General features: G+C 44.1%; 1 protein-coding gene across 7 annotated transcripts in view; it reads right to left on the reverse strand.

Annotated features, from left to right (window-relative positions):
• Window positions 1-13444, reverse strand: part of Ltbp1 (latent transforming growth factor beta binding protein 1) — a 390073-nt gene that overhangs the window by 202844 nt on the left and 173785 nt on the right. For 4 of the 7 annotated variants that reach the window (XM_057775298.1, XM_057775281.1, XM_057775289.1 and 1 more), the window contains exon 5: window positions 5664-5831. The exons of 1 other annotated variant lie outside the window; for it this stretch is intronic. In XM_057775298.1, the coding sequence (XP_057631281.1) occupies window positions 5664-5831 (168 nt within the window). Of the gene's footprint in view, window positions 1-5663; window positions 5887-13444 lie in introns of those variants that run through there. 2 more of the 7 variants (XM_057775322.1, XM_057775315.1) reach the window with 1 other exon arrangement.

Here is a 13444-nt window from a genome sequence, read left to right on the forward strand (position 1 = left end):
CATTAATATTGTGGGGGAGAGGGAAGGAGTTTGCCTGTTTTGTTTATTGTTGTTTCTCTAATGCCTAAATGCATCCCTGAAACCTAATACACATTCAACATATATGTTAAATGAATTAGGGTTTGAATATCAGCCCTTTAAGGGTACTATACAGTTTAAAGGCAGAAATATCCTACATTATGAGGTTTATTATTAGAAAATAAAATAATTATAAATAGATAGATACACATATAGTTGTTTTAAAAGACAGAGTCTCACTATGCAACCCAAGATGGCCTAGATTTCTTTATGTAGACCAGGCTGGCCTTGAACTTACAAAGACTTAGCTGCCTCTGCCCCCCAAGTGCTAGAATTAAAAGTGTGTGCTACCATATTTTGTCAATAATAAACACACTTTGGATTGGTTTCCTTGACATGTTTCTAGGCATTCTACATTGCCCAGATGAAAAGCAACCATTTTTTTATTAACTGTTGTAATGAATCGCCTCTAAAACCTGGAAGGTACCCCTATTAAATTTATTGGGAAGAAAATACAGTCTCCCAATGACCCTCCAAGGAATTTTCATAGATGAGCTTTGGGAGGGGCAACACAACACAGTTGGCAGAGAATGAATGGCTCAGCATTTGAACAAAGTTGCCAGAAAAAAAAAATCTGCTTCCCCACCCTAAACTCTTCTGTCAGTTTATTTAACCCTTTACTGAGAGTCATCTTGGTCCCTTCTTGGGAAGAGAAACTTTTTAGAATAGATTCAGCAACACAAATTGCTCACCCCTCTCCCCTCCCAAATCTTCGACGGCTGAGCTCTAAGATGGGGACGTTTCCAACGCAGAGTGTGGGGCGAATGGGGTGACCGTTCACAAAGTGACCCTCCAAAAACACCAGTTTCTTGCCAGGAAACTGAATGTGTCTCTTTCTCTTGTTCGACATGATTGACAGGCATCAGCGTAACCTTCCTGGAGCCCTTCCTTAGTGAGCAGTAAGAGAGTGAAGTTCAAATTTCCAAGCTTGGAGTTCGGGGCAGCCCACGGTCTTGACGCGATCAGTCTCCCCGCCCTGTCAGACTCATCATTTGTTGTTGCTAAGACAAACTATTCCCAGTTCCCCAGGACCACCTGTCGTTTTGTCTTCACACCAAGTTTAGTGGAAAAATCCTTCATCCCCCATCAATTCCCCTGCCTCTCACTCATTTTTCTATGAAGACTTGACAGTGTTTAGAGTTTCACAGCCCATGTCAGTCAAGCAGGCAGAGTTCACTGATCCCGTGTGATAATACGCTGAGGAGCACAAAGAGCATGGGGGGCTACATGGAGGCACAGAGGGATACCCCTTCCCTCTCCAAATATCCTCCACCGGATGGAAGCAACACCTCATCTCCTCTCTGGCCTCCTGCTGAGCATGATCTACCTCGGTTTAGAGTTCTGGATGTATCTTCTCCTCTTTAGAGCAGTAGCTTTATGATTGGTTCATCGTGTAAGACCTAGGACCCCGCGATATACATAACCACTTCATGCTCGATCCGAGGAAGGAATGCGGGGTAGGTCTTCATGTAAAACCTAGTACCCTGCTCTGTGTGTAATTATTTAATACATGTAAGAGGAAGCAACACGAGAGAGCTAGAGGGAATGAGACACTATGAGAAAGGTTATTGAAAGCCACAAACGCCTCTGGATCTCACATCTGCAGATTATAGCCACCACCACTGCGCTCTCTCAAATGAAATAGCAGATGGGAGACATGGTTTCTAAATCATCAGATATGTTTCTGTAGTTACTTACGGGGTACTCGTGGGACAAGAGTCCTTTCTAAACACTAGGGAAATGGCACGGTATAAACGGAGGGCAGAGCAGTTTATACTGCCACCTTCCCCATCACTAAATAAGTCAGATGGCAGTTTGGCAGGGTTTGTGATATTCTGCTTGTCACACACACACACAAACACACGAAGCCATTGATACAGCAGCACTGAACAGAGAAAGTCAGCCCACCCACCTTTAGGTAAGTTTTCATTTTTCAAAAGAAAGAAATGAAAGAAAGAGGGAAGCAGAGATGAACTTGCTGTCACTGGGAACAACAGTATAATTAGAAACATGCTTTATAGACACTATGACTCGATGAACATCTTCTGCACTCCATCTTATTCTTACCATGCGCATGGCGAGTTTATGCCAGAGAAGGGCTACAATCCTTGAAAGTCACCTCCATGGGGTGGCTCGCTCTACCCCTTGCAAAATTTTTTATGGATCTATTTCCTTTTGGTAGTGGGGCCTTGTGCATTCTAAGGCTAGAAGAATTCTACAGCCCTGGGCCAGAGGCCTCACTTTGAAAGTCTCTTTTAATAGACATTCTACTTCCTGATTCTCCCACTAAATACTCAAGGGCAGAGATTTTAGGTTTAATCATCGCCAGAGAAGGAGAGAGGTACCTGCTACTTCTCACATCCGCCAGCCCCATGCATAGTCAGTACAGCACAGAAAGCCAACCCAGCGGTAGCATGAATCAAGAAGGGATCCAAGGCATAGCCCACTACAGAGCAATCCTCTACACTCCTATTAGGGACTGCCTGGGGTAGGTGGGGTAACCTGGGACAGAGGAGGTGCAGAACCAGAGCTCAGCTTTAATGATGTCAGAATTTTGAGCCTTAGTCCTAGACTCAGTTAATTTATACATTCTCCATGAGGTTCTATAAGATGTCCCTCTGATTCACTGAAGTCAGACTCCAGGGACGTCTTTACGGATGACGTAAAGAGATTGTTCCACTTTCTGCTAAGCTACTGATTGTGTGTCTAAAAGGCCCAGCACACTTAACCCTCTGTGCCTATTCCCTTAGTGCAAAAAATTGGGTGACAGTAAGATTAGTCCCCTCCCTTCAAAGACCCGAAGACCATCAGGAAAATGTTGTAAGTTTTGTCTGCTGTGGATCATTTCAGCAAGGTGTCCTGCAAACCTCATGTGATTTGCTTTGGATAGTGTTTTGACTCGGGGCAGGGATCCACAAACTTAAACTTCAGACAAATGTTGCATTCCAACTGCCATTGGGCCACAGCATCTGTTCTCCTAAATACTGTCTCTGGCTGCATCCCCACACAGCAGCTAAGGGAAGCGCTATGACAGAGGCCACAGGGCCCACGAATGTAACTTATATTATGTGGCCTTCCTCAGAAAAGCATGCCGGGACAACCCCTTTAGAACCCTTAAATATAGAAAGCCAGAACCAGTTGTTAGCAAGTGATGAGCATTTGAATTTCCTACAGTTTGTACTATTTCTGTCAAAAGATGCATGACCTTATACAAAAGTACAAAGGGAAAGAAAATAAATCAGAAAACTACTCTTTATAAATAATAAAAGCATATTACACCAATAAAGTCCAAAAAGACCAAAGCACACAAATTTTTTTTTTTTAGTTTTTCTGTTTTTGAAGGATCACATGAACTTCACAAGTTTGCTAAATCATCTCTTTTCAATAGAAATAAATTATAGAACATGTCCCTCCAACCCACTAATATTTGAGCTGAAATAGAATAAAATAATGTTAGAGAGAAAGGAAAGACTTCTCATGGTTTCCATTGTGCAACAACTCATTGTAAATAGAGTTTCTAAAAATTTTAAATTGTAATTAAGCTTCTGAAGAGTTAAGTGGCAATGCCAGTCCTTTGGTGGAGGGCTGAGGGCTGTCTCTGAACTGCTCTTGCGAGTAACTGTGCCGCACGTTATATTCTGAATGAGCTATGTGTAATCTGCCCCTAAACAATTGGGTGGCCGCCAAAAAGGAAAGTGGCGTGCGTTAACAAGCAGACTTCCTCTGTTTCTCAATGCCTTCAAATATTTAGTTTCAAAATGAATATGCTGCAAGCAGAAAAATAAAAAAAGAAAGAAAGAAAAAGACTACCCGTTCAACGACTTCGTCATTGCTACCATAAACATTTGCTGTAAGTCCGGGAGGCAGACAGCACCGACGATGATGGAGAGAGAACAGCAGGAAAGGACTCCTGCCAGGGAAGATAAAACGAGAGCAAAGCACCCAGGGCCAGTGTCTCCTGTCCGGAATTGTTTTCTCCCTTCCTCTCCTTGTTTACAGAAAGAGAAAACGTCATACGCTAATGCTATTTGCTGCTGATTTTGAAGCCATAAGACAGGTCAGGATGTGAGTCAGCAGCGGAGCGCTTTGCCTAGTAAATGCATGGCTCTATGTCGAATCACCAATGCGACAGAAATAAATAGAAAACTAAACCTCACAATGTGAGGTTTTACAGGTGAGTTTTGGGAGTCACTATATATAATCTGACTTACTTTGGGGATGAGAAAAAGCGGGTCTCCAAAATCCTAAATGGCATACCCTGTGAACTCTCTGGACAGCAACAGAACCAAGGCTCCATTTCACTTGCCGAACCATCAGTCAGTTCAGTACACTCCTGACCTGCTAAGCACTCTGTGCCACTTGGCATACAATAGTTAAATCCTCCTTAAAATGTTCCCGAGTACCCCAATCGTAGCCAGGAAAATGGCAATACCCTATTCAATCATATTCAGGGGCACCTATTATTTTTCCAAGTACAGATGATCAATAACACTGCTTCAGCCTCATTTGGAGTTTCCACAACGGAACAGACTAACCAACGCACCAGGCAGGGCTTCAGGCTGCCCTTCATAGTTTGTCTTGATGAAAATCGTGTGAAACAGCATCCCTTTCCTGCATGCCTCAGACGCATACTCCCAAGACTAAACAGCAATATTCCATAAAAAGACCAGATCTAGCCAGTGCTATTATCTGTCTGACATTTCAGTTTTTCTTCTGAGTAACTCAGAAAGTAACGTGGGTGTCTGGATTATTTGAGTACACATGGCAAGCCATAATTGGTCAAAAAATAATAAAAGACTTTTTTTGAGTGACAAAAATACTGCATTGCATGATGGCATGGCACTATGACAGCTTCAGGAGACCGCAGTACTTTCTCCGCTTACAAAAATGCAGAAAAGAAACAGAATTTTCAAAGAGGCAAAAAATCCCATTTATGCAGTCAGTAACTACTAGTTTATATTTAAAGTTTTTGTGGGCTGACAACAATCCACTAGTCTGTCTTGTGCAAATTCATCTTATACATCAATCTATAATTCTGTCTCGTGATACAGAGTAGATACGTGGCAGAAGAAGCAAGGCTACAACCCTTCCTAGACCAAGGTCCAGATTTTGACAGTTTTTCGAGAAAAAAAATTAGGGCTCTCATTATTTATGGCGTGAAAACTATTAATTTCATTACAACGTTCCAGGTTACAGGAGTCAAATCGAATGCAAATCCAATTTATCAACAAGCTATTAAAACACAAAGCTAAGCAATGCAAGCCAGACATTCAGGTCTCACCTAGAAACTTGCCCTGGTCTGATCTACTCTGTACCTTCCCATCGCTGCACAGCTGGGGAGATGCTAAGTCACAAGGGGAAATATTCTAGTTGCCATTTCCCCCAAGAAGCCAAAAACTCAGGCTGAAAAAAAAAAGAATATTTCAAAAAGCAACTTAAAAGACCTCATAAAAGCAACACATTAATCTTCAGAGATAGAAGGCTGTTCAAGCAGAGAGAGCCATGTGAGAGGAAGGATGTCCAAGTGCCATATCCTCAGAGACCGACTGGCGGTAAAGACAGTTAGGGACCACGGAGGAACTCACCCACTCGGAAGTTCGTGGCTGTCAGGGTGTCGGCTGCATGGCCGTTCTCACTAATGAGAGTCGTGGTATTCCCCTTCTGGCAGCTGTTCTGACAGTTACCCTTGGTGCAGGTCACTTTACAGATGCTCGGAGTGAAGACCACCTTGATGCGACCAGTGTGGTTACTCACTAGGAGCAGAGGCAGACAGAAAAAGAACAACAGACACGTCAGCTTAGTAGCCATGAACTTGCCTTGGAAAAATTTTCAACCAAAAAAAAAAAAAAAAAAAAAGAGGAAAAGAAAAAAGCAAGAGAGGGAAAGAGAGAGCCCACAGCCCGACAGGTTTCAGGCAGAGGGAAGCCAGATCTGCTCGCTGCTCTCTATCCAGTTAGTGTCTCTGAAACAGGAGTAGGAAGCTTAACAAACAGAACTCCGGGATGCACTCCAAAACCACATTTGAAGTCGAGTCAGTGGAGTGGGATTACTAACCACAATGCTGCACTTTATTCACGGGCAGACAAAGAGCAACATCCAGGGCAAGGCAGATTAGAGAGCCAACCCCGACAAGCAGACGGAACGCAAAAGGGGTTGGCCCCGCACCTAGTGGTGAATGAACTCCTGTGTCCTCAACTCACGTACTTTCTCGTTTCTCTGCTTATGAAGTCACTATTTGCAGCCCGACCCCTGGAAATGTTTTAGGCATGCGGCATGTCTGAAAACATCTGTCTCAAATCTCCTGGCACTCTCAGCTGAAGTGATCACATCCTATGACGCAGCTGTGGGAGCTCATTTCTTTCTCACAACCCATGGGCATCGTTGGTCCATATGAATTCCTACAACCTATATTTTGTTTTTCTAATACGGGGCCCATCGAAGAGGAAGTTAGGACCAGTCGTGGGATAGAAGATAGTCTGTGTAAAAATAGCCTGAGTTCTCACCATCACTGTGCACAGAACCCCTGAAGAGGAAATTTGGTCATTCACAAGGTACTTTCTTAAAAGCCCAAGTCTATAATCTAACAGGCCAGCTGAGGTGGCACCGTGGTGCACAATTGGGCACTGAGCCAAAAACACATTGTGGCTTTGAATCTTGGCTCAGTTCTCACGTGACTTTGAACATTCCATTTTACCATTTCCCTGAAACATGAAAGAATTGGAACTTATATTTTATAGCCAATCATAACTTTCAAAGTCTCCATGTGGGGGTGGGGGTGGGGCAGCCAACAATGACCCACAGGCCAAACTTGACCCACTGCTTGGTTTTTGTTTTTTTTTTTTTGACAATAAAGTTTTATTGGAACATGGCTGCACTCAATATCTTTGGCTGCCTATTACAACACAACACAATTATACTGAGATTTCATGACCTCAACATGCCTGTTTTTTACAGTAAGATCTCAATCTATACTGTAGACCACTTCTCTGTTTTGACTTCTGTGTGCAATATACCTCCATTCGGTCCTTCCTCCTTCCCAGCCCTGAAGCATTAAGTAGAGGGCAGTAACTGACAACAGTGACAGTTTGTCTTCTGACAACACCTTTATCCTACCACTGTCTTCACAAAATTTCCAAAAGGGATCAGGGCCTAGTCAGCCTGTCCAATCCCACCCCCACTCCACCTCTGGACTTCTTTAGCCTGATCAGAATTATATTTTCAGAAAATCTCCCACAATAAATTGACTCAAATCTGACCTTAGACACCAAATTTGGGTCAGAGAAGCCATTACAATTTCAAAGTTGGAGTAGGACACCAGAGGCTTTCCTAGATAGTCATCTCTCATTCATTGATGGGAATGTAAGGTACCAAACAGTCCTTCAGGCTTTATCTGAACATCTCATGATAGGGCACGTACCACCATGAATCCTGTCCTAAGCACAGGGTGATTTCTAAACTAAATGTGTTCTTGAAGCAACTTATTAGTCCTGATACAGGTTTCCCTGTCTCACAACCCAAAGCCTCGTTCATATGGCGGCCCTTCAAAGGTTCCAACCCAGCTGCCACGTCACCACAAAGCCTAAGTTAAAAGCGTTAGAAGTCATCAGCTGTGTTGGCCGGCTTCATGTGATTTCTCGGAAGGGGAAAAAAAACCTTCAGTTCTTTTCAAATGACTTCCAAGAAAATCTTTCCTTCCCTAGGCGTTCTTAACCCTAGGGGTTGTTTAAACCAAATATCAAGATATATGCTTGTAAGCGCAGGAAACTGAGTCAGGAAGATTGTTGCAAATTCAAAGTCAGCTTGTTCTACCTGGTGAGTACCAGGCCAGCTAGGACACGTGCCCAGACCTATCTTAATAAAAGAAGGAAGGAACTAAGAAAGGAAGAAGTGGGGGAAAGGAAGAAAAGAAGAAAAATAAAGAAAAGGAGGGAAGAAGGGAGGGAGGGAGGCAGAGAAGAAGGGAGGGAGGGATAAAGGAAGGGAGAGAAGAAAGAAAGGGAAAGAAGGGAGGAAAGTAAGAAAGAAGGGAAGAAGGGACGGAGGAAGGGAGGAATGGAAAGAGGGAAGGAGGGAGGAAGGAACAAGGAAGCTGTTGGTTTAATGAATAGATATTTTACTTGCAAACAGGGCTCCCAGCAGACTTCAGAAAGGCGCTGTATGAGACACACTGTCAGGACTTAAGGCAGAGGCACCTATCATCTATGGAAGGCTAGACAGTAGCTATTTTTAGGAATGTGGGCCAAAGGACAACATGGGAACATTTGGCTCTGCTGACACAACCAGAATGCACCTGTACGAAGCCGCATGGAGGGCTGGGAAGATGTCTCAGTGCTCGCTTGCTGTTCTGTCCTGAGGGCTTGGTTTGTACCCATGTGGGGCAGTACACAAAACATCTCTACTTTAGCTCCAAGGGATCTCATGGCCCCATGGATCCTTCACAGCCGCCCCTCCCCTCACACACAGATACAGACGTAGACATTTTTTTTTAAAGCAGCATGCAAGTTGTGAGCGTGGCTGTGTTCCAGTAAAACTTTACTTGAAGAAACAGTTTGCTGCCCACACCATTACATGCTTAGAGGAATATTTTAAATTATTTAAGCATCTACCTTAAAAATCCAAAAGCATGCAATGGAATACTATCAGCAGCTGAATAAAATTCTTCCAGTATTTTTTTTTAAACAGTAGCACAAACAAATCAACATGGACTCAATGTTGTTAGACTATGCTTACAAATATCTTGAGGATACTTTGTGTGTACAAGCCTAAGTGTGGGGAGAAGGACACACACAACAGCATCTTCTTCCTTCAGACAGATGCAAATTTCTATTTCTTCTGGCTCACAGTATGATAGTGAAACCAAAAGCCCTGTGCCAACTATTCTGTCTCCTCTGGCAGTCACTCATAGCATCAGCAACTGCTATGTAGATGCCCAGCTACCTAAATTACACTTGCGTGTGTGTACTGAGACAGCCAAAGACAGTTAGGCTTCAGTCAGAAGTCTAGCCTCCCTCCAAGCCACAGAAGTCACTTCAGAGGTATCTGAGAGTCTCCTGGCCCTTTGTTTTAAAAATTTATATTTATTTGCCAAAAAAATATTTTGGGGGCCTGGGATCATCTGGAAGTTCAAAAGGCAGAGACAGTTTCATATGACTTAATCCTAATTCTTACAGTGCTCATGTTGTCTCGGAAGCAAAAGACACAGCTTTTCATACTTGCCCTTGCGTTTTACAAGCATTCTGCTAGAATTTAATTCTGAAGTAGACACCTGAATTCCTAGTGAGCCCTTTTGTCTCATCCCAAAGCGTTTAATTCTTCGTGCTGATTAGTTTGACATTTCTACACTAAACTCTCCAAAATCAGAACTGGGAAAAAAATTATGTTGATACTATCAGGATCTCAATAAACACTAAGTGGATTAAAAAATGTACATGTCTTTATCCTGGTACCTGAAAACCATTTCTACCTTCCTAAGCAATGATTTTAAGTTTATTTTTTTTATTTTTTATTGTTTTATTTTTTTATTTTTTATTAATTAATTAATTTATTTAATTATTAAAGATTTCTGCCTCTTCCCCGCCACCACCTCCCATTCCCCCCCCTCCCCCAATCAAGTCTTCCTCCCTCCTCAGCCCAAAGAGCAAGCAGGTTTCCCTGCCCTGTGGGAGGGCCAAGGACCACCCACCTCCATCCAGGTCTATTAAGGTGAGCATCCAAACTACCTGGGCTCCCACAAAGCCATTACGTGCAATAGGATCAAGAACCCATTGGCATTGTTCTTCAGTTCTCAGTAGTCCTCATTGTCCATTATGTTCAGCGAGACAAGGTGCACACAAGTGTGGTCCGCCAGTCAGAGCTTCAAATTCCTCAGATGTGAGGAGTGAAAGACCATGCTGGTCACCATCCAGGAGTGCAGTAAAATGTCACTAACCATGGGTGTGAGCTGCCCTTTAAAGACAGGGGCTATTGCAGACGAAGTTTTTGTGGAGCAGCTACTACTGAAGGACCCTTGTGTCCTGTCTCTGGTAGCCTTGGAGCTGTCGTAACACAAGGATGCCTGCTGAGACCCTCACAGGACTGGGACTCACAGGATGCTGGAGGTCATTTCTAAGGCCCTGCTTCATAGTGAGAGAGTGCAAGTCCAAGGCTAACAGTGGTCAAAAACCCTGAGGAGATGCATGTCCTGGCTGAAGAGGACTAAGAAATCTGAGAAGCCAAAAGAGGACCAGTCAGGGGCTAGCAGAGAGCTAGCTGGACAGATATTCACACTTGTTCTCTCTGAGAGAAAACACGGGTAATTTTAAACGATCCTTGTAGGTAAACCAGCCCCAGAGAGCTTTAGCAAGCACTTTGAGACCTGGAGTTTCAGAGGCCTTGGCTAAAAGTCTAGATTGCCTGGAGCCATGTAGCACCTCCACAGGACCTCCTACTGGCAGTCAAAGACACTCAAGAGTCAACATTCTGGCTGCAGCTTCAGCCAGATCCCATGTGAACTTAGACCTCCAAGAAGAGGCTCGGAGCAAACCACAGGGGTTCAGAGTGAATGGCGGGTGTCGTGGAAATAAAGCTGGTACCCTAGATACCCTCCCAAGATTTACATTAAAGCAGAGGGGGTGGGGCGCCTTTCCTCTGCTGCACAATATCACCACCCAAAGAGAAAATTTAAAACTATGGAAAATTGTTTCTGACAGACTCAGCCTAGAAAAGAGGACAGCTGCCATCTTTCAGTCATCGGACCAAGACGTGACCAAAAACCGAGGCAGCCAGAGAAATAAATACAACAAGTTCGAGCCTCACTTCAGATGTCATGAATGAATATGGTCTCCTCAGCATTCACCCAGAACACTGTGACAGCATGTCAGCACTCATCCGACTAGACCAGCCGGGACCAGCGAGCTCAGGCAACGTCTATCAGAGGCCGTGTCTCCCATGAAAAGCGTCAGTCTGCTATTAAAGGAGGCCAGGTAAGGAGTCACGTGAGCTGAGTCAACACAGGTAACATCCTCTCTTCACACTGGGAAAGAGACCGAGCCAACAGGTCAGGCTCCCGCTTGCAGTTCACTTGCCCCAAGGCCAAGAATTCTTTGAAGGACAAATATTAAGATTAGATACTGCTTAGCCTAACAGGGCTTCACCGTTCAGCTCCAGATTTAACTCCTTCTAGATTACCCAAACAATGCCCATGGAGTACTCAGTATTTTTTAAACGAGGCGGGAATGACCAATTAATATGAAATCCATTACCCAGTGGTGTAATGCCTAGGACTGGACAAACCTCCAAAAAGGAATATCAGTTGAGATTTCCACTGAGAGTTTGGACATGATCTCCTTGCCATATGGGTTATTAAACTCCAAAGGACAGCTGACCTTTCTCGCCCTCCCAACTCTCCCTTGATAATCACTGGAGGAAACATCAGTGTATTTCTCTTGAGAGCACATGCACAAATACACATTTATACACACTTATGGAAATGGTCTTATGGAAAGACAAAGAGAGAAGTAGAAAATTATATTCAGCAAAATAATAAGTTCCTGGGTAAGGCCTGAGGAGAATGCTTATCTAAAAGCAGAGATGAGGGGCCGGAGTAGTGACTCAGCTGGCAAAGTGCTTGCGAAGAAAACATAAGGGTCTGAGCGCCAGCCCCAGCGTCCACAAGAAAGAATAAAAGGCTGTGCAGGGCATGGATATGTGCGCCCTTTGATCTTGTAATCCCGAGGCTGGAGGGACAGAGACAGGAGGATCTCTTGAGCTCACTGGCCGGCCAGCCTAAGCAAATGAGCTAGCTCTAGGCTCCAGCGAGAGATCCTATCAGAAAAAATAAATCCAACCGCTCCTGATGTCGACCTTGTCCTCCATGCACATATAATATATGTGAGCATTCAAGCTCATACAAGCACAATGCAGGGGTCAAAAGCATATGGTGTTTTAAAATATAAATGTAAATAGCCCCCAAAATGTCTATTTGAGATGTGCATCAGCTACCAACCCCACCCTCTCAGTATGACCTCACATACCATCTTACTGAGAAATGTGAATCTAAGGACACATTCATCAAGTGACCTCTGCCTGGAGCTGCCCCGCCTTTTCCTGATGAAGAACGTTAGGCCACCCACAGCCTCCCTCCACCAGGCACCAGACCCTGTCCACTCTGCCTTCTCCTCACTAGCACACAGCCATGCCGTGTTGTTTTCGTATTCACGGAATTCTTTTCTCCTCTATCCCAGATGATGGTCCACTTTTCTTCCCTCCTCATAACAAAACTGTCAGGTCCAAAGGGTACCCTATTCCTCCCCAAAAAGGCAAGACAACTGACTCCGTCCAATATTGAGTCTAGATCCAGCTCAACCTGGACTCCAGCATTTCTGGAGTTTAGATAAAAGCCAGTATTCCTCAGGAACTTGTGAAGCTGGTCCCATCTACCAAAAAGAGCCATTTCTCTTACCTCTGTCAGAAGGGACAAATGGCCACCTGTGGTGTCTATCCACATAACAAAGCCCATGCTGGCTTCCAGGCTCCCTCAGTACCCTAAGTACCTGTATACATTTCAAAGTCCCTGCTAGCATCCAAGCCCTTCTCACCTCCTCCCCTACCTAAACTTTCTCCAGCTCACAGGCTTCTCTCTCCCCAGCTACTCACCCTTCTTCTAATGAGGCTATTCTCGCTGTACTTTCTCTAATCCTTACTTCTTTCTTCTTATCCTCCCCTTCCTTCCGCCCCTGCCCTGCTATGCTCTATTCCTCATCTCTCTTGCTGTCTCAGTATCTCCACTGTTCTCTCCTACTCTCCGCCTTCTCCAGTCCTAGTCACCTGGCCATGTTCCCTCTGCTTCCTTTTCTCTGCTCTCTTCTCTCTCACACTGAAAGCCTTAACCATATCCCGTACCCATCATGTAGTTACTTTCTTTACTGTCCCCCTGCGTACAGAAGACATCTCCTAAGTCTCCTATCATTTCCTCTTCAGTTTGCTAAAACCAAGCAGGCATTGCTGTCAACACTTCATTATACCCGCCTTTAGGAATATTATCGGGGGACTCCACATTGTCAAATTCAGCCAAACCCTCTGGTCTCTCTTGTTCCAACTGCTACAACATATGACACACTGTAACACCTGGCCTTGTGACATAGACTCCTCATTTGACTTCTAAGTTACCATAATCTCTTAAAGCCAGCTCTTTCTCGCTTTTCTCCCTTCCAATCCTCATGATTCAGCTCACGGGATGGCCCCAGAGCTCAGTGTGTTTAGCCTTCTCTTCCTTAGACTAAATTCATAGATGACTCTATCCTTCTTCCCTGTTTCATGGACTTACACACCATCTATAGATTTCTGTGGAGTAACATGTAACAGTAATCAATATCACCTTAATCTCCTA

The sequence above is a fragment of the Chionomys nivalis genome, chromosome 1 (genome assembly GCF_950005125.1).
Source record: "Chionomys nivalis chromosome 1, mChiNiv1.1, whole genome shotgun sequence".
Classification (NCBI taxonomy): Eukaryota; Metazoa; Chordata; class Mammalia; order Rodentia; family Cricetidae; genus Chionomys; species Chionomys nivalis.